The sequence below is a fragment of the Leptodactylus fuscus genome, chromosome 2 (assembly GCF_031893055.1).
Source record: "Leptodactylus fuscus isolate aLepFus1 chromosome 2, aLepFus1.hap2, whole genome shotgun sequence".
Classification (NCBI taxonomy): Eukaryota; Metazoa; Chordata; class Amphibia; order Anura; family Leptodactylidae; genus Leptodactylus; species Leptodactylus fuscus.
In genome coordinates this window covers 236,311,430-236,337,516 of record NC_134266.1, presented here as the reverse complement: position 1 = coordinate 236,337,516, position 26,087 = coordinate 236,311,430, and the positions used below count along the sequence as shown (strand labels likewise).

At 41.6% G+C, this 26,087-nt stretch overlaps 2 protein-coding genes across 2 annotated transcripts in view; both read right to left on the bottom strand.

Annotated features, from left to right (window-relative positions):
- Window positions 1–1,413: 1,413 nt before the first annotated feature.
- LOC142195835 (olfactory receptor 5AP2-like) lies at window positions 1,414–18,203 on the bottom strand. The gene is made up of 2 exons (XM_075265892.1): window positions 18,175–18,203; window positions 1,414–2,366 (listed from the first exon to the last, which is right to left on the bottom strand). Exon 2 carries the CDS (start codon window positions 2,353–2,355, stop codon window positions 1,414–1,416), a length of 942 nt encoding a protein of 313 aa, XP_075121993.1. The 5' UTR covers window positions 2,356–2,366; window positions 18,175–18,203.
- Window positions 17,946–26,087, bottom strand: part of LOC142194122 (E3 ubiquitin-protein ligase TRIM39-like) — a 25,843-nt gene continuing 17,701 nt past the window's right edge. Inside the window, exons 5-7 of the mRNA XM_075263141.1 lie at window positions 24,267–24,289; window positions 18,556–18,638; window positions 17,946–18,469 (exon numbers count right to left, since the gene is read on the bottom strand). Coding sequence (XP_075119242.1) covers window positions 17,946–18,469; window positions 18,556–18,638; window positions 24,267–24,289 — 630 coding nt within the window. The remainder of the gene's footprint in view (window positions 18,470–18,555; window positions 18,639–24,266; window positions 24,290–26,087) is intronic.

Here is a 26,087-nt window from a genome sequence, read left to right as displayed (position 1 = left end):
ACAGGACTCACACAGTATATAAGACACATAATGTAAATACATATACACATCTATACATATTTTATCCAAAAAATATACTTACATGTGGCTGTGCAGCTCTGTCTAGCAGAGAAGAGAGCAGATACATCGCACAGGATGTTTCCTGATACTGAGGAGGGGGAGGGGCAGAACAGGAAGCTGCTGTGTGCGGAAGCTTTTACAAGAAGCATCTTCAGCCCTGCATCTACTGCTGATCTTCTACTTATGGTAGGGAAGGTATGGGGCCCTTGAGGGTGTGGGGATATTAAGGAAAAAAAATCTGCAGGGGTAGTGGCTTTTACCGGGCCCCTAATGTCACGGGCCCTGTGGCAGCTGCTACCTCAGTAGTTACGCCACTGGCTGTAATGTAAGCAAAGCTGACTATACCTGTGAGGAAGGTGCACTATAGCAGCCAGAATTAGTGCATAAGCAAATCATAGGCTAGCCCAGTATGCTGACACCCAGAACATCCTGACCCTGGCTAGTGCCAGGCCACTGTGAGCTGGGCCCCTGCTTGTGCCCTTATGTTTATACAGTGCCCAGCTGTACCGTATGAGCAGTCTGTTCATTCACCTGGCGGTTGCAACATGTCTAGTGCAGTGGTGTGCTCTCTCTTTTGAGTATAACCTAATGGTGAGAAGCTATGAAGGATGGGAGGTCTCCACTATAACCTTCTATAGATGTCCTACAAATTAAAGGGGGTGTCCCATCACAAGGAATAGCGGAATAGCAGCATCGCTCCTGCCGCTGCTGGCTTCATGCAGGGCAGGAGCGTAGCGATGTCGCAGGCACCTGTGCTGGCGTCTAACCCTCCCCGGCATCCGCCTCTCTATTACAGCAGATGCCGGGTCTGTATTGGCATTGTGAAGGCTGGAGAACTGACTGGTCTCACCATCTATGAGCGCGCACGCAGGGCCAGCGGCATAGAAGCGACATCATCTCGCCGCTGGCTTTGCATATGTATCCCTGCCCACCAATGACGCAACAAAGCAGGAAGAAAAAAGATTTTACAGCAGCGAAGACTGGTGAGTATGCGACATGGGAATACCCCTTTAAGCCTGAGTGAAGCAGGAGGCCCCAGCACCCGCGCTGACTCCCTGCTAAAATGTGGCTCTAGTCATAGTGATAGGACACATTTCAAAAACAAAGAGCAAAGCAAATATCTGTTTTGCATGGTAAACTCTATTTTTTCATCACGGTATTAATTAAAAAAAAAAAAAAAAAACATAAAAGAAAAATACCTTTATGTAACAACAAAGACAGATGTAAAAAAAAACAAAAAAAAAAACGACCAAACATTATAATTATTATCATCATTATCCTCTTTATTAAAACAAAAATATATTACAGTGTACGCATTGTACAATAAAACAGACTCTGCACATTTATGGTCTATTATTTGCCTTTACAACAGTATTTTGTCCTAATTCTCTTTAAGGCTTGTGCCACTTCATTGTTCCTCAGACTGTAAATTAGAGGGTTAAGCATAGGTATAATGACACTGTAGAATACGGACGCAACTCTGTCCTGGCTCATGGAATAAGTAGAAGTAGGTCTCAAGTACATGAAGAGGATGGTGCTGTAAAATATGGTGACAGCCATAAAGTGAGATGCACAGGTGGAAAATGCCTTCTTCCTCCCCTCCACTGAGCGAATTCGAAGTATGCTGGATATAATGTAGCTGTAGGAGACTATGATGGTGGTGAGGGAGCTTGTTTCTGCAAAACCTCCAAAAATGAACATCAGTATTTCATTCATGGTGGTTTTGGTGCAGGACAATTTCAGTAGAGGAGGAACATCGCAGAAGAAGTGATCGATCTTGTTGGTCTTACAGAATGGTAGTCGGAAAGTGGTAATGGTATGTAGGGTTGCGTTGAGGTATCCCAGAGTGTATGCACTAGCCACAAGTCGTAGACAAATAGTGTTACTCATTACAACTGTATAAAGTAGTGGGTTACATATTGCCACATAGCGATCGTAGGCCATGATGCCCAATAAGAAGCATTCAGTGGTCACTGAAGCAGCAAAGAAATACATCTGTACGGCGCATTCTTTGTAACCAATGGTTTTGGACTTTGACATAAAATTCACCAACGTTTTGGGGGTGATAATAGTGGCATAGCACAGATCCAAGAACGACAGATTGTTGAGAAAAAAATACATGGGAGTGTGAAGCCGAGGATCTGCTCTGATGGCCACTAGGATGCCTAGGTTACCAGTCAGGGTAATAATGTAGAAGATGAAGAAGAGGACAAAGAGTATAATCTCAAGTTTCGGATTATCTGTCAGTCCGAGGAGAATAAATTCTGTGAAATGTGTGGTATTCCACTCTGCCATGTAAGATATTCCTGCAAGGAACAGCAACACATAGTTTACCGTTTTCAGTAGGATTTTTCTCCTTAAGACCAGGGCAACAAGTCACATCTGGTTAGCCAACGGAGACATTGCCATCATCTAAACCATTGCAATTTACAGTATTAGTGTAGTTAATGGGATAGAAACAAATCCCATCCACACACAGACAGGGTTTCTTTAAATGCGGGAAAAATCAGATTTGCAATAGAAAATATCAATGTCAGAATAGCAAAATATGTCATATTAGCTTATTTCTACTTATGCATATCATGTACGTTTTACCCTGACACACTACTATCTATTATCGATTATCTTATCTTATCTACACTGGTCCTCTGAAATCCAGTACAAGAGTTTGTTCACACATAAACTGTCACAACTAAAACATAGACAACACACAAACATGTATTTTATTCTACTATTATCATACACCTATTAAACGTATTATATTATTTGTATTACATACTTCTCTATTACATCTGTCTGGTTACAAATGAATATTATATATTATATATTACCCCCCCCCCCCTTAGTTTAGGAACTATTAATATTATAGAAACATAGAAAAGTGACAAAAAGAGAACAAGCACATGGTCCATCTAGTCTGCCCTTATACTATTGTATCTTGGAATACACGGCTGTTTTTCCAGACATGCTTACATTCACTTACTGTAGATTTCTCAATCACATCTGCTGAAGTTTGCTCCAAGCTGTTAGTCTTTCTGAGAAATAATATTTCCTGATATTGTTTCTGATTTTCAGATTGTGCCCCTTGTTCTTGTGCATGGTTTTAAAATGTAATAAATAATATGATATAATATAATATATTCTAACACAATAAATAATATAATTTCTTTGTTAAAAGATTTCTAAACAAGCAAACCGCCTTGCATACATAAAACATACTGTATATCTTATTTTCAGATCCAAATAATTTCAATATTTGTGTGTAATTTTATTTTATTAAGACAGTTTTTCTTTAATATACTTTTCAGAAATCTGCCCCATTGTATTCTTTACATAGAAGCAGTAAAGCTCAAGTCTAAGACTCAGGCCCCATATCACAAATCACAGTAAAAAAACCCCCACAGCGTAAATCTTAGGGTCCATTCACACGGAGTAACGTGCCGCGTGACCTGGCACGTATACGGCGTGTGAGATTTTGAGCACCGTAAAAGCTCCCACTGATTTCAATGGGAGCCTGGATCGTATACGCCGCTTTATTTTGCGGCCGCAGATTTTCTGTTTCTCTAATCGTTCTACAGTGTGTGCATGAGATTAATGAACTCGCATTCACTTTCCTGGTACTATAAAATACTGCTTTTTTTTCCCACTGTGTTTCTGCTTCATGGGACCTTATAATCACAATGTTAACATATATTTTACTGTTTATAAAGAAGTAAATTTAGTATTAGATATTTTGTCTGCAGGAAGGAATACAAGTAAAGCATAGAGTATATGATATTGGTCTTGAGACTGCTCAATGTGAGGGATATTCTCATACGATAGATAGATAGATAGAGAGAGAGATGGATAGATATATGATAGACAGATAGATAGAAAGGAGATAGATAGATAGATAGATAGATAGATAGATAGATAGATAGATAGATATTAGTATGCCTTGTGCTGCATACCCACAACAACAGTGCACAGAACACACTGCCTAATGTCCATTACAATATACTTTCCATTGTAATATACATTTCAGTACATTTGCTTGCTTGTGTACTTGCATCTACCAGTGTATTGCTCTAGCATATCCTTCTGAATGGAGTCTGACTAGGATCATTCTGCCATAAGCAGAGCATCTCTAGTACTGAAGAAGCCCCAGCTAGGCCAATGTAGTATACAATGAAAATGCAACACCTACCTCTCAGGTTATTTTACTCCGTGAATGAAGGCCTGATTCAAGGTTGTAGTTATATCACATCGGAGTCCTTTGAGGCTTCTTCCCCCAGAGTTTTTATATCCTAATGGAAACCTCTTGTTTTTGTAGTCATATAAAATGTCTATTACAGTATCTCAATTCCTCGCTGAATATTTGACACCAGGGTTGTGAAAGTTAGATTTGGGGTATAAATTACTTTAGGAAGGATATAAAGTGAACTGATCACTTTATTAATTATAAAAATTCTGCAAGTCTACAGTCACCACTAGGGGGAGCTTACTTTATAAAGATAGATTTATTAATGAGTTCGATGGGAGCTGAATAAGGCCCCTATAATGCTGCTAGTTCAGTTCATTAGACCTGCTGTGCAGTCACAATTTGGGGGACAATTCTGATAAATATTGCTAAAATGTCGAAGAATTTTGGCAGTCTGGATGTGGCCTAAATCTGTCTTCAGTAACTCCTGTTAGAGGTGGTAATGGAGACAAGATTTTATGACTTAACTATTGTAATGAAAAAACAGAGCTGTGACTGACCCCATATAGATATATCATAATAGGAACCAGCAAAGAATTATAAACCTTGTAGGAGGGCTCCCAAAGCCATATATTTTGGCTGTCCTCTATGGTACAACAATTTTGGAAAAGGTTTACATTGCCACTAAAACCCCATATTAATATGTTTCTCTCAAATAAGATAATCCTTTAATAGTCCGACAGTTGGGAAATTCCAGTATGTTATAGAAGCAAAGTAAGACAGATACAGGATAATACACAGTAATATATTACAGACGTAGACACACATGTGCTGAGAAGAGAAGATATACCAGGAGTCCATAGCAGCTAAGGAACAGAAGAAGAAGGAAGACTTCATAATCATAATCATTAGTTCTCTGTGCAGAGTGATCTTCGCTTGGACTGATGTAGATTATACAGCCTGGTCGCGGTTGGAAGGAAGGACCTGCGATAGCGCTCCTTCTCACACTTGGGGTGAAGCAGACGGTCACTTACAGTGCTGCCAAGTCCCATCAAGGTCCCATACATGGGGTGGGATTTGTTCTCCCACATGGAGGTCAAAACGGATAGTATCCTTCTGTCACCCACCACCTGTACTGAGTCCAGGGGGCTCCCCAGGACAGAGCTGGCCCTTCTGATCAGCCTGTCAAGTCTATTTCTGTCCCTGGTTGATATGCTGCTCCCCCAGCAGGCCACACCGAAAAAGATGGCTGAAGCAACCACAGAGTTGAAAAAGGCCCTAAGAAGTGGCCCCTGGACTCCGAAGGCCCTCAGCCTCCTGAGCAGGTAGAGTCTGCTGTGGCCCTTTCTGTGCAAATTACTTCCATCTCTAAATTTCTTTCTATTTTGATGGCCCATTTTGGATTTGGGCTAAGTTTTATCTATGTGTACAATTGGGCTGACTTATCTTGCCTTGTGCAACAACAAAAATTGAGGAATCCAAAAAAATAATAAAAATATATATATTTATTGAAAAAGCAATAAAAAACATACAAAACATATAACATACAATGGAGGGCAACACAGAGGGGTCCGACTGTAGAAAAACAGTCCGACAGAACCGTACCCCTCTCACTACTGATGAACCAGAGAGTTTCTCCCTATATATATGGTGTATAATCCTAATTAATCAATCCCTTATAGAAATAAATACACTGCACCAATATAATGCACATATGTATAATAAACAAAGTGCATAAAAATATACACATATACATATATTATCTTGCCTTGTGCACCAGAAAACTGGTGTAGAATCCATGAAAAGCCACAATTTTCTTGTACAAAAATGACACTGACATGTCCTGCAATCACTTTCTTCACAGGGGGTAAGTTGGGAGTATGGTGGGGCCTTGTCAGATTTATCAGCATTTATGCCACTTTTCTGTTTAGGTGCATGGACCCCTGAGGATGCGCCTAAATTTATAACAAGGCACCAGCTCTGGCGGGGCACACACTGGTCATGATAAATCATTCCAATCTGTTAATACACCTTTTTTTTCATACTTGTCTTACCAATTTTCTATTGTTTTTATCACTTTTTTTTATTGGGAGATTCTTTCAATACATAGACAAGGTCATTTTTAACCAGCCATTTACAACACAGACACCCTCATCTTTTTAATCTGTATGCTTTCAAACATGACATTCAGGAACACTCTTAGGCTACATTCATATGACCAAGGTGCATAACGGCCATGAAAAACATACATTTTTCACACCTGTCTTGCACCCAAGTGGCAGCCATTTTCACAGATTCCCCCATACATTTCAGTGTATGGAGGGGCACGTGAAAATGGACAAATATAGGACATGACTTATATTAATGGTCATGAGAATAATCTCCATTTACACACTCTAAATCTAATGCTGCCATGTGACGTCCATTAAAAATACAGATCTCACAAAGCCATCATATACTATCATATGAATATAGCATTTCTATATGTGAAGATGACCGTTGTCTAGAGATGAGCGAGTACTGTTCGGATCAGCCGATCCGAACAGCACGCTCGCATAGAAATGAATGGACGTAGCCGGCACGCGGGGGGTTAAGCGGCCGGCCGCCGTCAAAGTGGAAGTACCAGGTGCATCCATTCATTTCTATGGTGCGTGCTGTTCGGATAGGCTGATCCGAACAGTACTCGCTCATCTCTACCGTTGTGGTATGTGGTTTTCCTGTTTTGGTAGACCTAACTTCATATTAAAAAAAAAAGTGAAAAGAAAATTATAAGAGATTAAAGCAATACAATAGTACAAAAATTCATAAAACCACTCAGTGTTATATATTTTTTTCCGCTTGTTATACAAATGCACCCCCTTAACCCCTTCCCACAGAGAAATTTTTCTTTTTGACTCCCCCGCCTTCCAAACTCCATAATGCTTGTGGGACAAATGATACTTTATAATGGTACCATTTATTATACTGTATAATGTACTGGGAAGCTGGGAAAAAAATCTAAATGGGGTAAAATTGCACAAAAACAGGATTTATGCGACTTTCTTATGGGCTTCATTTTTACGTGTTCACTCTGCAGCCAAAATGACCTATATTTTATGTTTTGGTACGATTTCGGGGGATACCAAATATATATAGTTTTATTTACATTTTAACTCCTTGGCAAAATTCTAAAACTTTCCAAAAAAATTTCCCTAAAAGTCACCATATTTTAAACACCCACTTTTTTTTTATATTTGTATATGCATAGGGCATCTGTTTTTGCTGAGCCAAGTGTACTTTTTATTTATACCATTTTGGGGAATATCTATTGCTTTGATCACTTTTTATTCAAATTTTGATCAGCGCTGAAACAGCAAAAATACAGCGGTTCGACACTTTAGATTTTTTTTTCCCACTACAGCATTCACCATATGGGAAAAATATTTTTTATATGTTTGTAGACCAGGCGTTTTTGAACACAGAAATAAATGCATATGTGTTTCACAGTATTTTTTTTACTTTAATGTGTATTCTAGGGAAAGGGGGGATGATTTCAAATGAATGGGTTTTTAAAGTGACCACTGGCAAGTCATCCCCTATCCAGTTTTTCCGGGGATTAGGATGGAAACCCAAAGGCCGGACAGTGACGCTAGTGTGAACGTCACATTGCAGCCCCTCTAGACAGGATCTATTACTATCAGACTCAATAACTATTGACTTCAGTGTTAAATAGTGAGTTATATAAGGAATCCACCAGTACCACCGTCATCAGTGCGGTCACGCTACTGACATTGTTTGATTACCATTCTTAACATCAGTCTCTTACTGCTACTTGTAAATCTATAGAGCCCCTGATGAATGTTTAATGAGGAAACACATAGGATATACTTTTCATCTTGCGGTGAAGTTAGTTAACATCACGGGAGCGGTTTATCTACATAAATGGTTAGAGTGTTTCCATTCTGAACCCTATGGTGTGACATTAGGCCAGTAGCCTCAGGGTAAGCTTGGATACATCTCCATATTGAATTCCAGCATTACCGATGGAGGGCGCCACCAACTTGTAAGTCATTTTCAGTCAGGTGCCCGGATACTTTTGATCACATAGTGTATGTTCTGTGACTATTTCCCTAATAAAGGGGTTAAGGCTAATGGTGCATTATTATGTTTGATCACCCTATATTTTCTAATGTGTGGACAACTGTATGCTAATGGGAATTAATAACAAACATAATAGATTTGTCACAGTTTCCATGAGAAATCCAGTGTAACAATTGCATTGTAATTACAGCATCGGTTTCTCAGTTTATTAATATAAATTCACAGCGGAATCAGAATCTGAGAAGACACCGTGATCCCTGGAGATGGTGGTGGTGGGAGGTTTAATACCCTCATGTAATTAAAAATAACCACGCTATTACCCTGGGCATATTTGCTCATGACAGAACGGTATTAATCTCAAGAGATATTATTTATTTGATCATTAAAAGCAACTGATTAGTTTCTGTGCAAGTAATATATTAAAATAAAAAAAATACATTGCAAATATTACTCGTGTGTACAGCAATTATTTGGTATAGTATAGTTTAGGTTTTATGATTGAGATCACATGTATGAATTTATCAAATTGTATTCCAAATTTGGATCTGCAGCTAAATGGTAAAAGTACATCTGGCCAAGCAAAAAAGACAAACAAAAAACAAACAAACACATCTTATGCATCCGTGTACACAAAAACATTAAAAAAAAGTTACAAAGTAACAAGATATGGCAACTAAAATTTAGTGTCCCCAGAATCGTACATGGCAAGAAAGTTGCACAAATTCAGTTTTTATTTTTCAAGCTTCAAAGTACAATGTACAGATTAAATAGTAACATTATAAAGCATTTGTTCCACAAAATGTTAAGCCTCTGTATGGCTTTGCAAATGGGAAAATAAGGAAATGATGGTGTTTAGAAGGCAAGAAGTCAAAAATGAAAAAATGTGGCGGGAAGTGGGTAAAGGACTCTTTAATCTGGAAGAAAAGCCATTCCCAGGAAGACTTCATCAGGTATAAAGAGGCAGTTCTCACCTTCAAGAATGCACTCACCTCTGAAAAGCAGGTCTACTTCACCACACTCATAACTGCTCTATCCTGCAACCCTAAACAGCTATTCACTACCTTCAATTCCCTTCTCCGTCCTCCGACATCACTTATCTCAGCTGATGACTTTGCCTCTTATTTCAAAAGCAAAATTGACACCATCAGAGACAGTCTCACCCCTACACCCCCAACAACCACTCTACCCAACTGCTCGGTGCTCTTCATCTTTAACCTGTTTCTCGACTGTCACTAATGAAAAGCTCTGCACCCTAATGTCTAAATCCCACCTCACCTCCTGTGCGCTTAACTTGATTCAGTCACATCTCATCCACAAACTCACTAAAAGTTATTACTCCGGCCCTAAAACATCTCTTCAACCTATCCCTCACCAATGGATCCTTCCCTTCCGCCTTCAAACATGCTACCATCACAACTATACTTAACCTGTCCCTCGACTCGTCCTCTCCTGCCAACTATTGCTCCATCTCACTGCTCCCGTACGTCTCTAAATTGCTTTAACACATCCATTCCGAACTATCCTCCTATTTCTTGTCCAACTTACTCTTTGATAGACTACAGTGAGGCTTCAGACCCCATCACTCCACAGAAACTGCAAAATTCACTAACGACCTAACTACCAAAGCTAAGCGTTAATACTCTGTCCTCCTCCTCGACCTCTCCTCTGCATTTGACAGTCGACCATTTCCTTTTGTTAGAAATGCTCTCATCCCTTGGCATCACAGGCCTGCCCCTTTCCTGGATCTCCTCAAACCCCTCCAACCACACATTCAGCATCTCCCACTCATGCACGACCTACTTGTCAAGCCCTCTTTCTGTAGGTGTCCCCCAAGGCTCTTTCCTAGGACCCCTCCTGTTCTCCATCAACACCCTCAGCCAAGTCATAGAATCTCATGGTTTTCAATACCATTGCTATGCTGACGACACTCAACTATCTCTCTCTGGACCTCTCTGTTGTCCAAAGTTGCAGAGTAGCAGCCGTAGCCATTCTCCCATTTTCTCAAACTCAACATGGAGAAAACAGGAGTTCATCATCTTCACCCCACATCGCTTGGCCCCTTTACCTGACCTATAAAAGTTAATGGAACCACGCTTACCTCTGTCCCACGGGTCCGTTGCCTTGAGATAACCTTGGACTCTGACCTATACTTCAAGTTGCACATCCAAACCCTCAGCACCTCCTGCCACCCCCAACTCAAGAACATCCATAAAATTCACTCCTTCCTCACCGTTGAAACTGCAAAGATGCTAGTCCATGCCCATAATCTCCTGCTTAAATTACTGTAATAACCTTATCCATGTCCCCGTTCCTGACCAGTCCAGTCCAGCTCATGTAATACACTTCTCCCCCCAATTCTTCATTGGCCACTCCCCTCTGCCAATGCCTTAACTGGCTACTCATTGCCCAGCGAATAAAGTTCAAAATACCTAATTTTTCATATGGTCACAGGGGTTAATTTCAACCACTATATCTATGCTTCACAGTCTAGGTGAATGGTACAGTCCTATGAAAAAGTTTGGGCACCCCTATTAATCTTAATCATTTTTAGTTCTAAATATTTTGGTATTTGCAGCAGCCATTTCAGTTTGATATATCTAATAACTGATGGACACAGTAATATTTCAGGATTGAAATGAGGTTTATTGTACTAACAGAAAATGTGCAATATGCATTAAACCAAAATTTGACCAGTGCAAAAGTATGGGCACCTCAACAGAAAAGTGACATTAATATTTAGTAGATCCTCCTTTTGCAAAGATAACAGCCTCTAGTCGCTTCCTGTAGCTTTTAATCAGTTCCTGGATGAAGGTATTTTGGACCATTCCTCTTTACAAAACAATTCAAGTTCAGTTAAGTTAGATGGTGGCCGAGCATGGACAGCCTGCTTCAAATCATCCCACAGATGTTCAATGATATTCAGGTCTGGGGACTGGGATGGCCATTCCAGAACATTGTAATTGTTCCTCTGCATGAATGCCCGAGTTGATTTGGAGAGGTGTTTTGGATCATTGTCTTGCTGAAATATCTATCCCCGGCGTAACTTCAACTTCGTCACTGATTCTTGAACATTATTCTCAAGAATCTGCTGATACTGAGTGGAATCCATGCGGCCCTCAACTTTAACAAGATTCCCGGTGTCGGCATTGGCCACACAGCCCCAAAGCATGATGGAACTTCCACCAAATTTTACAGTGGGTAGCAAGTGTTTTTCTTGGAATGCTGTTTTTTTTTTTTTGAACGCCATGCATAACGCCTTTTTGTATGACCAAACAACTCAATCTTTGTTTCAACAGTCCACAGGCTTGTCCAAATGTGCTTTTACATACCTAAGGGGCCTCTGTTTGTGGAGTGGTTGCAGAAACAGCTTCTTTCTCATCAATCTCCCATACAGCTTCTCCTTGTGCAAAGTGCGCTGTATTGTTGACCGATGCACAGTGACACCATCTGCAGCAAGATGATGCTGCAGCTCTTTGGAGGTGGTGTGTGGATTGTCCTTGACTGTTCTCACCATTCTTCTTCTCTGCCTTTCTGATATTTTTCTTGGCCTGCCACTTCTGGGCTTAACAAGAACTGTCCCTGTGGTCTTCCATTTCCTTACTATGTTCCTCACAGTTGAAACTGACAGGTTAAATCTCTGAGACAACTTTTTGTATTCTGCCCATGAACAACTATGTTGAACAATCTTTGTTTTCAGATCATTTGAGAGCGGGCTGTCCATGCTCGGTGACCATCAAACTTAACTGAACTTGAATTGTTTTGTAAAGAGGAATGGTCCAAAATACCTTCATCCAGGATCTAGGAACTGATTAAAAGCTACAGGAAGCGACTAGAGGCTGTTATCTCTGCAAAAGGAGGATCTACTAAATATTAATGTCACTTTTCTGTTGAGGTGCCCATACTTTTGCACCGGTCAAATTTTGGTTTAATGCATATTGCACATTTTCTGTTAGTACAATAAACCTCATTTCAATCCTGAAATATTACTGTGTCCATCAGTTATTAGATATATCAAACTGAAATGGCTGCTGCAAACACCAAAATATTTAGAACTAAAAATGATTAAAATTAATAGGGGTGCCCAAACTTTTTCATAGGACTGTATATAAACTGGTAATAATAAGATATAACTTTTATTAGTTGCCACTTAGGCTAAAAACGTCCACACATACTACATATATAAGACTCATATATGTAAAAACCACTGAATGGGAGCAAGATTTTATCTTGGTAGTTACAATATAGCTGTCTCGAACTACCACAGCAGTGTTGGTTTGCTGCATATGATCCTACAGCACCTAATTTAAAGCTATCACGCTCCTTTTATTTTATTTACCATATATGTTACCAGTTCAATTTGGCTCAGGAATATGACAGTGAGTCAATGTAACTCTATTCTCAGCCAATTCTGAATAGCTGTGAGTGTATATCTATGGTGGAACACTGTGTCATAATAGTGTATCCACTTTTAGTTCTCATCAATACACACAGAATAGGCTGAATGTTTACTGAGGGAGATAAAATCTTGCTCCGATTCAGTGGTTTTTACATATATGAGTCTTATATATGTAGTATGTGTGGACGTTTTTAGCCTAAGTGGCAACTAGTAAAAGTTATATCTTATTATTACCAGTTTATATACCATTCACCCAGACTGTGAAGCGTACCTAATTTTTCAAAACTGACATTTGCCACTCTATGGCAATAAATAGACACTTTGATACACTTTAACTTACACAAGTGAATTTGAGATTGTTTTTTTTCACGACACATTGTACTTCATATTATTGATAAACATTGAACAAAATTTTGTTTATAAGAAAAACAGGAAATTTGATGTAAGTTTGGAAAAATTTACAATTTTCAAAATGTGAAATGTACTGCTTTCAGACAGATATTTATTAACAAGTTTGGATGGTAGGACTTATATACCATATCTCTGATTTATTTCGGCGTCATCTTTTAATTGTCCTTTAATTTATTTTGAACGATAGGCTTACAAGTGTAACTGCGATTTTCCAGATTTACCAAAAAATAAGTAAATAAATTCTCAAACCCATTTGTTAGGGTTTACTTCGGTTTTAAAGGGGATTTTAAAGACCTATATTTTAGAAACTCCCCATAAATCACCCCCTTTTCGAAACGACACCCCTCAGATAATTTAAAACAGCATTTGGAAAGTTTCCTTTAAGCATTTCACAAATTTAAAACAAAATGGAGGTGAAATTTAGATTTTTTTTTTTCAACAATTTGTTTATTTAGCCCTACAATTAATCACATTTACAAGGAGTTAAAATGCATTTCACAGTTTGTTATGCAATTTCTTCAGAGCATGGAAAAAAATCCAATGTGTAAACTTCTATTAGGGCACACGGCAGTGTGTGGAAAGGAAGGAGCACACTGGGTGTTTGAAAAGCAGATTTTGCTGGACAGTTTTCAGGGGCCGTGTCTTGCAGAACCCCTAGGGCAGTGATGGCAAACCTTTTTAGAGACCGAGTGCCCAAACTGCAACCCAAAACCCACTAATCTATCGCAAAGTGCCAACACAGCAATTTAATCTCAAAACTGTGTGGATACACAATTGTAGACAGTTACAGACCCAGAAATTACAGTTGTGTGAATGGGGCTTTACAGAGCTTTCAATAATACAAACAACTATATACCTGAAGTTCCATGAGGAACAGCCGGGTGTCCTTCTGACTGCAGGTCACACTCTCCAGTCAGCGTAGGCCGTGGTTGTGCAGACCGCGGTCTACACTGACAACTTTCAGCTGTATGTGCATTCGCGATCGCTAACGGGGAACCCTGTACCAGATTCTCCCTTAGTTAGCAACCCAGGCAATGGTGTGTGTGCCAGCAGAGAGGTCTCTGTACACTCTCTGTGGCACACGTGTCATAGGTTCACCATCATGGGCCTACAGTACCAATACAATGAAAATTCATCAAAAAGTGACCTCACTCTTTCTGTACTAAATTAATATATTAAGGGGTATAGTGAGCATTTTTGCCTCGCAGCCGTTTCCAGGATTTTATTAACAATAGGTTGTGAAAATGACTAAAACAATCACTTTAACTCCTTGTGAAAATGAAAACTTGGGGAATAAAGGAGGGGAAACCCCCCCCCCCCCACAATTAATCAATGGCTCATGAACACAGCAATATCCTAGAAGTGGCTGGAATCTGCTGTATAGGTACATGGTTGGCCGAAAATGGAAAGAGCACTAGTTGGAGGGCAGATTTTGCTGGAATAGTTTTCAGGTTCCATGGCACACTTACAGAGCCCCTTCAGTATCAATACAATGGAAACCACCAAAAAGTGACATTTTGAAAACACCCCTCTCAGAATTTATCAAGGGGTATAGTGCACATTGACCCCACAGCTGTCTCTCGTGAACATGGCAATACCCCATGGGGGAAGGGGAGAGAGGTATATAACTATACACAAAAATCAATGGCAGTGTACAGAGATCCTAAGAGGGCAGAGGACTACTACTTAAATCAGGAGTAGGAGAGAACCTCACAGACTGGACCCTCTAAGGGAAGGATTAGCAGTGTGGTAGATTTAGAGCCTGAGCTAAGTATAGTGTGACACTAGACAGAAAAATTGGGGGGACACTAGGTGCTGCACAGCTGGATAGGACAGGCTGATTTAATGGTAGGTGGAGAGGGTTGTCTCTCAGAGGAGGTGCTACTGGTGGGGACCTCAGCTCAGAAGATATTGGTCAGGATCTTTAGTATCAACTCTGAGGGAGTTGGTGGGATAAATCCATAGTTAGCGTGTAGAAACATCTGACAGCTTCACAGTAGAGTCTTCAAAAACTGTGTTAGGCCCACGAACCTCAGGATATGTTCTCTCAGAGAGATAGTATAGTCTACATAAGAAGTCGTATAACGTAGGAAAGGGGGGGGGGGGGGGGGGGAAGGAATGGGAAAAACACAGCTCACACACAGAGACAATATAATTATGAATATTGCAATTGTCCAAATATAAAACATGTTCAAAAGAGTACTGACGCACAGTTTCTTCAGTAAAAAAAAAAAAAAAAAAAAAAAAAAAAAAAAAGAAGGTGCACGGCTGAAGTGGCTCCATCGGCCCAGAGCAATCCAAATGGAGAACCACCAAATATCCAGCAACCGCAGTTAAAATCTTGATTATTTAATACGAATGAAAAAAAACATACAAAAACGGCAATAAGGCATTCCCAGCAAGAAAGTGAAAAAAATATGTTGTTATTTGCTTGGTGACTGCTGACGCATTTCAGTACCGAAGTCCCTTAGTCATAGCCTAAAATGAGTCAGCCGACGCCAAGCAAATAACATTTTTTTTCACTTTCTTGCTGGGAATGCCTTATTGCAGTTTTTGTGGTTTTTATTCGTAATAAAGAATCAAGATTTTAACTGCGGTTGCTGGATATTCAGTTCTTCTACATAAGTCACTGGGGTTAGCTAGATCACCTTTTTCAGAGATGCCCAATAGGTGGACATAGTTCCTCCTTCCTCTGTCTCCTGCTCAGCAATTTGGGGTGTGATATTCTTTGGGTCTATGCACATGGAATGAACACGCACTCATTTTGGCAAAGTACACGTGTAAAGAATACACATACTGTAAACATCAGACTGCCATTGACTTCAATGACATTTTCACACTTCAATGGGAGTCTGATTTTTACACGTGTATTTTGCCAAAATGAGCACGTGTTTACACCATGTGCACGAGCCCTTAAGGTGGATAATAGAGTGATCTTGGATGTATTACACTGCAGTTAGTCTGCGGTTGAACTCAGATTGTTCAGTAGTTTCAGCCCATGAGCTGACATGAGACATCTCTACTTTGACTGTGTGCAGAAACTTGTTCCAAGCGGGACACCACCTCGTCTAGGTCCTGTTTGGTAGGGAAAGCCTGTATAAGGTCTCATAGTAGTTGAAAGTCAGCTGGTACTATATGAAGTGCTATATTTTATATTAGATGCACACAAATCCCAAAAAGAGTGCTCAAGTAAAGGAGGCAGAAAAGTGTAAGACTTTTATTATAGATGAAAAATGTACTTGCTATATTTTTTACAGTCTGATCACAAAAAAATTCACTATCCACCATATCAATTTTTTGCCTTAGTTTTTTTTTTTTTTTTTTTTAAATCTTAAAATTAAAAACCCAAGGGTCAGAAAATAAAACTTAAGATTTTAAAAGTACAAAATGCATCCATTTTAATAAAACTATCCCCCCCACTTTGTGGCTTTTACCATATATTTAGTGATGTATTACCCGTATCATTCCCATTAAGTTCAGACATGGTGTAAAATTCATAAAGGATGCAAATTTTGGTGTGGATCTGCAGCCAGCTGCTTTGCGACATGACACACCAGCAACATAACTGGCCTTCTGCAGATCTAGATATCTGCAGGACTTATTCCCTCTACATGTGGAACATTTAGTCCTGAATGTGTTGCAAGGGCTTAAAGGGGCAGTGCAGGACTTTCAAAACATGCCCACTTTCTACTTCTCAGTAAGTGATATGTCCATTGGTCACTGGCAACGCCACATCTCTAGTCAGCCATGTTTTCAAAGTCCTGCACAACTCCTTTAACCAGTGACCATAGTAAAGCTGTATCTTGACACCATTAAATAGGTGTTTGTTTTAATGCAAAGTTTTTTAAAAGAAAAATACCATACATTACTGCTCTGCAACTGCCTAATAAGCCAATGCCTTGCTTCAGGCCGCATTTACAAGTGCCCACGATTCACCATAAGTACCAGACATCCACAGATTCTCCAAGATGGGACTGTCTTTTATACTGTTCCTAAAGTAAGCAACTATGGATGTCCTGTAACTGTGATAGATGTCTGCACAGCTGTCATCTTTGAGAATCTATGGTACCCACAGTAAGCAGCAGGGGCTACTAGGTGAGGGCTAAAGCAAGTCCTAAAGTGAATAATTTCTTATCCTTACACAATTAAACCAAAAAGCAGACAACTCATTTAAAAACACCAAGAATGAAGGCATGTCTAAGAGAATTAAGAAAAATCTTTCCACTAAAAAAATAAAATAGATTTTGTGTTACTAAAATGTCAATGATCCAATATTTCATAAGGCTCTAACACTGAGCCATAATACATCCATCTGAGGAACGTCTAAGGTCCATTTTGTACAGTCTACTTGTGAAGGGTTAAAGGGTTTTTCCAGTTAGAACAAGTTAACTTGCTGATCAGTGGTATCCCACTGCTGGACACAGCTGAATGCTTACTGACATCTTGAATGGTCCTCCATTCACATGGGGACCATCCAGCCATGCGCTCTTGTCAGAATTGGGGTGCAAAACACCCTGGTTCTCAAGATCAGCGGATGTCCCAGCAGTGAGACATCCACTGATCATAATGCCCAGTATGCTCTGGATAGAGTGTAACATGTTGTATCTAAAACAGGAGTACACTTTAATAGAGTCACCATGCACCACTCACACCAGATACAAGGTGTAGGCATCTCTCTCCCCCCCCCCCCCACCCCAATCCAGTGGCTATACATGACACTGGTCTATTAAAAACTACCTAAAACTCAGGATTTTAAAAAAATAAAAATTAAAAATGTGCTTTGGCTGCAACTTTCCTACTACAACTAAAACTTAATGTTCAGCAGTTCAGTTTAAGTACTGTCCCTAAAGCTCCGACACAAAAAAAGGGGTAGAAATTTTCAGGCAATTGTGGCACTTTAAATGTGAAAAGGTGCTCTAGGTTGAAAGCATTGTAAAAGGAAAGAAAGCCTTCATCGCAGTTCAAGAAGACTCCAATTCTTTCAGGTTGCTCCTTAGGTTTCAAGAGGGTATCAGGGCTGGTGAAAGCGTAGTATCTATCTACATACATGCCAAGTAAGCCAATTGCCCATATTCCTCTTCCAGGTTCGATCCTAAAGAATCCTTTTCTGCATACAGACTGCTTAGCAATGCCAATGGTCCAGTATATTCCACCTCCGACATCCACTTCCCAATAATGTTTCCCTAATCTGAACCCAGTGGTTGCCAAAACACATGGTTTGGAGTCAAACCTCTCTGGACGTGGGGCCACAGTCAGGGCCTCCTCTTGATATCTCACACATTTATTTCTGCAGGATACCAGGAGATTTGGATTGGCAGTTTTCAGATCCAGGGATAAACAAACTAAACAGAAAGAGTAGAAAAGAGAACACTATATAAATCCATATAATAGTATTAACCAGGACAACATACATGTTAAGTAACCTCACCAGCGAATGTTCGGAAAGATTCCAACTTCTCTATTTCATGAGGTCTGGGTTTTCTGCTTTTAGGGTGAGGAACATCAGAATGTCTAAAAGGATACAGAAGGACATAGTAAACCAGGCATTGATCTATATAGGGTGCTAACTTGCACTAGAGGATGTTTTCTGTTATGGAGAACCTATTTCCATATTCCTGTCCCAGTATTCCTATATAGAGCATGCATGGACTGTTAGACACACACTGCAGCATAGCCTGCAAAGGGTTATTGTACCCCTTCTAAAATACACAGCAAACTTCTGAAAAATGTTAATGCATACTTCTAGTTATCCACTTAAATCCCTGACGCTAGGTTCACACCTGCGTTCAGGGTCTCCGTTCTATGGTTTCCATCTTCTGCATGCCAGAAGACGGAAACCATAGACCGGGTCCGGCGGTGAGCGTTTTAGGCTCTCCGCCGCAAAACTTTTTTTTTAATCCGGACACAGAGTACTGCATGTCAGACTCTGTGTCCGGATTATAAAACCCAGTTTCGCGGCAGAGAGCCTAAAACGCTCACCACCGCTCACGGCCGGACATCTTTCTCACCCATTCAAATGAATGGGTGAGAAAGACTCCTGCAGGTATCCGTATCCTGCCTCTGTTTTATGCAGGAAACGGAAACCTGAAGTACGGAGTGCCGGGCGCAGATGTGAACGAGCCCTGAGTGTAAAAACATGCTACTTTATAAAAACACTAAACAGGCTTGTAAAAGCTGAAACTAGTAGCCAGGCTACAGATTGCTGCATTGCCAACATGACAGGACGATGACAAGATCATCCTCTGTGTGTATTAGGAAGAACAGTTGCGCAACACAAACAGCACTGAAGGTGCAAACTGCACATGAGCACCAAAAGGTCATTTTTAGGCTCGGCTCACATCTGCGTTCAGTTTTCCGTTCAGGGACTCCACGAACAGAAACCTATATGCATTAAAAAGGGGTTAGCTAAGAAACCACACGGACCCCATAGACTATAACGGGGTCTGTGTGGCTTCTGCACAAATCACGCGGAGAGAGAACTGCAAGCAGCAGTTGTTTCATACGGAAACCACATGGATCCCATTATAGCCTTAGAGGTCCATGTGGTTTCTTAGTAACCGCTTTCTAATGCGCATAGGTTTCTGTTCCTAGGTTACTTCCATTCCTTAAATTACTAGGAAATCTAGTAAAAAAAATAAAAATAAAATAATGCATTTCTGCACAGCCCTTCGGCACAGCCATTCGGGGGGGGGGGGGGGGGGGGGGGTGTCCCCCAAGCGGACTTCTGGAAAGAATACCGAAACACAGATGTGAATCAGGCCTAAGGGTTTAACTGCGTTACCAAGGCCTGCAGCATCTCCGGACTCATATCCCATCAAGCACATCTGGGACACCTTTGGTCAGCAATTAAAGTTGCCATTAGCAATCCTTGAAAACGTGTGCCCAAGCACAGTCAGCATAGCAAAACAGTCTTCAGAAGACCTTTAATATCACTGACAACATGCCGAGGTATGTAAAGTGTCTGTATTTATGTGCCTGGCGCTCATACTATATACTGAATGAATTGAGATTTTTGAATATTTTATTTCTACTTTTATCATTTGCCTATCATTAACAAATCTATTCATCCTGCGATTGATACATTCACATCCATGTTGGAGAGTTAGTAGTCTGTTGCGGATTCCATCAAATATAATGGACAAACACCACACGATGCTGCATTATTTTAATGTGGTATGACGACTTATTAAAGTCAATGGCATTTTTTTTTTGTTTATACCTGTACATCTAAAACAAGGAGAGATTGAAGGAAATAGGACTGCAGGATCAGACAGAGTTTGACTCACATAGAATCATAATCCTGGATTATTTTTTTTTTTTCTTAAAGGATTATCAATCTTCACATCATATATCTTTTAGTTCCCCCATGAACATGAATTTTTGCAGATATATAGCATCAAAAATTATACATAATTTTGAAGCTTTTCTTTAATCATTTTAAAAGGTGACTGAATTTTGTCCAGATAATTTGCCAATGGGTGCAGGAACTCGGCCTTGAATTTCTTAGTGGCACAAGGAAAACCGGAGTTAGAACTTACCGGTAACCATTTCCATGTAATCCACCATGACTGCTACACAAGGAGGTTGACCTCTGACCCGCTGTAGGGACAGGAACTGAGAAACTCGTTAAATACACCACTCCCACCACCATTCACCAGTGTTTACCAAATCACAAAGGAAAGGTACGAAATATGAACTACAGTATACTGTCTTACATAAAGATATTAACTAGGAGGGTAATTAGACGCCGTCATGGTGGATTTCACGGAAATAGAGTTACCGGTAAGTTCTAACTTTGGTTTTCCATTACATCCACCATGATGGCTACACAAGGAGATATACCAGATTACAACTCCTAGCAGGGGTGAACCTGTCCCTTTCGCCGCCTGAGGCAAAGTGCAGAAAGCCGCCCCCCCCCCCTTGCCGGGGAGGGGGCATGGCTTAGCGGAGGGGGCAGGGCTTAGCGCCTTTCGCCAGCAGAGAGCAGGCCCAGAGACTGCCTGCGCGTGCAGGGAGGTGGCTGGAGCAGCACTGCTCCAGTGGCCTCCCCAAACCACCGCTCCGTGCTAAGCCAGTCCCGGACAGCTTGTCCTGGACTGGCTTAGGTTAGCAAAAATGCCGCCCTCCCTGAGGCCCTGGCATAGCGCCGCCTGAAGCGCTCGCTTCAGGTCGCCTCATGGGAGGTGCGGCGCTGACTCCTAGGGAGGGATTATCTGCCGAAAGGACCTTACGTCCAAAGGCTAAATCACTTACCGAACCTAACCTGTAGTGTTTAGCAAAGGTCAGCGAACTAGCTCAAGTGGGAGCCCTGCATATCTGCTCTAGGGAAGCTCTCCGTCTCTCCGCCCAAGAGGAGGAAGCTGCCCCAGTTGAATGAGCTTTGATGTTCCCTGGCTCTGGTAGATTACTTAACAGGAAAGCCTGCAGGATTGTCACATTAATCCCCCTGCAATGGTAGTTTCGGAAGCCTTCTGACCTTTATTTTTGTACTCACAAATTTAATTAATAAATTTACATCCTTTCTCCAGGAGTAGGTAGTTTCCGGGTAGGCGACCACTGCCCTTCTGATGTCCATGGCCTGCTTGAGGAACGCTTGACACTGCTTCCGGCACAAAATTTTGGATCCGGCCTTAAAGAATCCTGTCACTTTGATTCTAAGATCAGGTTCCCTAATAGATAGGGCCTGAATCTCCCCTAAGTGCCTCGCAGTGGAGAGCGCAAATAACCTACCTCTTCAACGTTCCTGGCTTTACCTAATGGCATTGAATCATCCATCTCTGTCCGCAGGAGTGGAATTTCTTTTTTGAAACTGATAGGCTAAGGATCAATAGACATAATCCTTTGCTCAGAATCCCGGAAGGGTAGAATGAGAACCTTTTCCCTCAAAAGATCTGGCCCCTGACCCTGCTGCAGAACAGGCAGAATGTATATAGGCCATTATCCGGACCCCTTTATCCGCACAGGCATAAAGTGTAACCTACATACACTATTATCAGAACAGACGGACCTATTATAACCTGCCGAAGACTGTAGCCGTTTGCACTGTTGTCAGAAAGGGGTTTTATTCTCCAATCACTAAATATCTGACCTGATGTAAACAGGAACCTGTAATGAATATTATGTCCTTGCGCAATAGGCATATACCATTCGACAATGGTGTCAAGCCTATTATACATATTCACACACACTGATCAATATGTACCATTCCACAATGGCGTTATGCGTGCCTTTCACCTTGGGCATTTCCCCCAGCATGATCTGCTTGATAATCAACAAACTGCTACCAAGGTTTACTCCATCTCTGTTATACACTAGGGGAATTTGCCTTCTCAATAGAACTTTACCCTCTATGCTTTCCCTGGCTAAGCTTTGTCTCTAACACAGGGAAAGACTCCTATAAGCCACAAGGTCCTATGTCTTCTAAGGCTTTAAGAGAAATAAACCTACTTCCTCTTTCATCTAAACAGGGCACAAGGCTAGAACTGGAGGACTGGACTTTTTATACTGAAAAAGTCTAAACCCTCCCAAGTCGGCTTATCCCCTTAAGGACCTTTGCCGTACTTCCTGAGCATAGAGCTTCTAGAACAGGAATGCCAACTCCTTCCCACAAAGTGGTCATTCCCTGGGAGTTTTTAATACACCCTTGCTCCTATGGGAACCTTCCGTCTCTACTTACAAATGGAGAATGGAAGCCCAAAATTACACTTTGCCCCCCCCCCCCCCCCAAAAAAAAAAAAAAAAAAAAAAAATTTCAGGTACAGAGCAGCTGTTCCAAGTACTCAACACCAAGGGAGCTGGAACAGCCAGGGGATCTGTGATCAACAGCTGTGCCTCAGAGAGCAACATGCTAGAACATATAGTGATACATCACCTAACTTGCAAGAATGCCGCTTAGTTCACCCCGGCATTCACCTTGTGTAGCCAGAAATTCCTTGATCCTGCAGCCTCAGCCTCCCAGGAAGCTGGGACACACGCCACCCCGGCTATCTCACATCCTGGAACGCCAATACCCTAGGTTGGCTGTTCCTCCCCTGTGTGCTAGCCAGAGCCGGCATCCACTCTACCCCCTGCATTAGCCATAATGGACAGCTGGAAGGGGGGAGTTTTCCACCCGGGGGCAGGCCGGAGCGATACCCCGTGTCCTTAATGGCCCAGGGAGGCAGGCACCTTTGACTACGACCGAGGACGGTGGTAATACTTACCTATCCCCCAGACGGAGGAGAGCCTCTCATCCCGACGCTGTGTAGGGACAGGAAACACTGGTGAATGGTGGTGGGAGTGGTGTATTTAACGAGTCTCTCAGTTCCTGTCCCTACAGCGGGTCAGAGGTCAACCTCCTTGTGTAGCAGTCATGGTGGATGTAATGGAAAAAATATTTTTGTACCGTGTTAGCCAGTGGGTATGAAATAATAATAATAAAAAAAAAAAAAAAAAAAAAAAAAAGGTATCAACTACTGAAGACTCAAGTTTTTTTTTTTTTTTTTTTTCATTATTGTGGCACTGCATGCACCATTCCTGCTGTATAACCAACCAGTCCACAAAAAGTGGTTTCTGACAATCCTAGGTCATAGAAAGATCCTACATTCATGGCTGCATCCATTAACAGCCACGCAAGACAAACACTTTCACCACCATGATGATTAGAGAAAAACCTTTATTAAAATTTAAAATAAAAATTATAATAAATTATTAATGTTATGTTCATTGGAAAAACCCTTTAAGATATTTAGATTGGTGAGGGTTTGACTGTTGAGAATGCCACTGACCTGCTGTTTTTACATGAATGCGGCTCCCAATATTCTTTACATGCTAGGAGCTGAAGGGCTTATTTACAATTTTTTTAGCTATTGGCATATAAATAACGCCAGAAGCTAAGATTACACAAGAACAGCTGATCTACATGGGTCCTGACAGCTGCGCTCATGCTGAGCTAAAATTGATGACCTCTCAAAGATAGGCCATCCGTTTTATGAAGGTGGATAACCCTTTTACAGATGGGACACTAGTGAAATAGCTCCTGATCGGGCCAATCAAACAAAACCCTGCCTCTGCGTAGCTGGATTGCTATACTCCAGGTTGTGCTGTACAAGTTAATGTTAGGTCTGGAAAAGCAGGGGACATACCCACAATACAACTCACCTGTTTGCAGCAGCTTCCTGGGTCTGTATTGGGCAAAGAAAAGAGATTTTAAAACATGCAAATATTCTGATGTAGTATTCTTCACATCCAATATCTAGTCCACAATAAGCACCTTCACCTACTAGATTCCACCCCTCACCTCCAAAGAAGCAGGGGAATTTTACCATCAGCTAATCAGGCTGATTTACTCAGCTCAGTGTGACAGAATTCCAGCTTACAGCACAAATATTACAGGTTGTAGGGAGGGTTCACACAACCGTGGTTAATGTCAGTTGCCATCATCTGTTACAGAATGACTGTAAAGAACATTCAATGAGAGATGTAATATCTGGCTCAACTACTTCAGAGGTCTCTACAAAAACATCCCAGAAGAAGAACTAACTCCAGAACAGCAACAGATAATCACCAAACTGAGGGACATGGAGAAAGTCATCAAAGACTTCCAGAACCCTCTGGACTCGCCAATCACCATAAAAGATATACAGGAAAGAATTGCCGTGCTGAAAGGCAAAAAGGCCAGTGGCCCTGACGGCATCCTACCAGAGATGATCAAATACAGCCCTCCAGCAATACACGCGGCACTGGCAAAGCTATTCACCCTCGTGCTGAATGCTGGACACTTCCCCGAAGACTGGAACAAAGGGCTCATAACCCCCATCTACAAGAATGGGGACCAATACGACCCCAACAACTACAGAGGGATCTGCGTCAGCAGCACGCTAGGGAAACTGTTCAACAGCATCATCAATAACAGAATCCTCACCTTCCTCACACAACACGGGGTCCTCAGCAAGAGCCAAGCAGGGTTCATGCCAAACCACCGCACCACAGACCATATCTACACTCTGCACAGCCTCATCAAGATGCACGTCCACAACACCAGAAGAGGCAAGATATTCGCCTGCTTCGTGGACTTTAAGAAGGCGTTTGATTCAGTATGGCACCCAGGCCTACTTCTAAAACTCCTAGAGAGTGGAATAGGAGGAAGAACGTACGACGTCATCAAGAGCTCCTACACCGGAAACCAGTGCAGTGTGAAGGTGAATGGGAAAAGGACAGCATACTTCCAACAGGCCCGAGGGGTCAGACAAGGCTGTAGCCTGAGCCCAACGCTCTTCAACATCTATATCAATGAACTGGCTACAGCCCTGGAGGCCTCACCAACCCCAGGCCTCACCCTGAACAATCGAGAGGTGAAGTTCCTGCTATACGCCGATGACCTCCTACTCCTGGCCCCCACCGAGAAAGACCTCCAAGAAAGCCTGTCAGTGCTGGAAAAATTCAGCACCACATGGGCCCTACCCATCAACCAGAAGAAGACCAAAATCATGGTATTCCAGAAGAAGGGCCACAATAAAGCCTCCACCACCCCACAATTCACACTGAACGGCTCCACACTGGAGAAAACCAACAGCTACACCTACCTGGGGCTGGAGCTCAGCCAATCAGGAAGCTTCAAAGCAGCAATAGAAACCCTGAAAGCAAAAGCCTGCAGAACCTTCTACGCCATCAGAAGACAACTGTACCACCTCAAACCACCGGTGAAGGTCTGGATGAAGATATTTGACGCTGTCATCTCCCCGATCCTTCTCTATGGCAGTGAGGTTTGGGGCCCAGCCACCTACCCAGACCAGTCAAGGTGGGATTCCAGCCCAACAGAGAACTTCCACCTGGAGTTCTGCAAATACCTGCTACATGTCCATCGCAACACCACCAACATGGCCTGCAGGGCAGAGCTAGGCAGACTCCCCCTATGGCTCACCATACAGAAGAGGGCGCTAGCTTTCCAAGCACACATCCAAGTGAGCAAGTCCGACTCCT

What these genes read in the sequence shown, in the direction of transcription:
- LOC142195835 (XM_075265892.1), bottom strand. Translation starts at nt 2,355, where the DNA reads ATGGCAGAGTGGAATACCACACATTTCACAGAATTTATTCTCCTCGGA.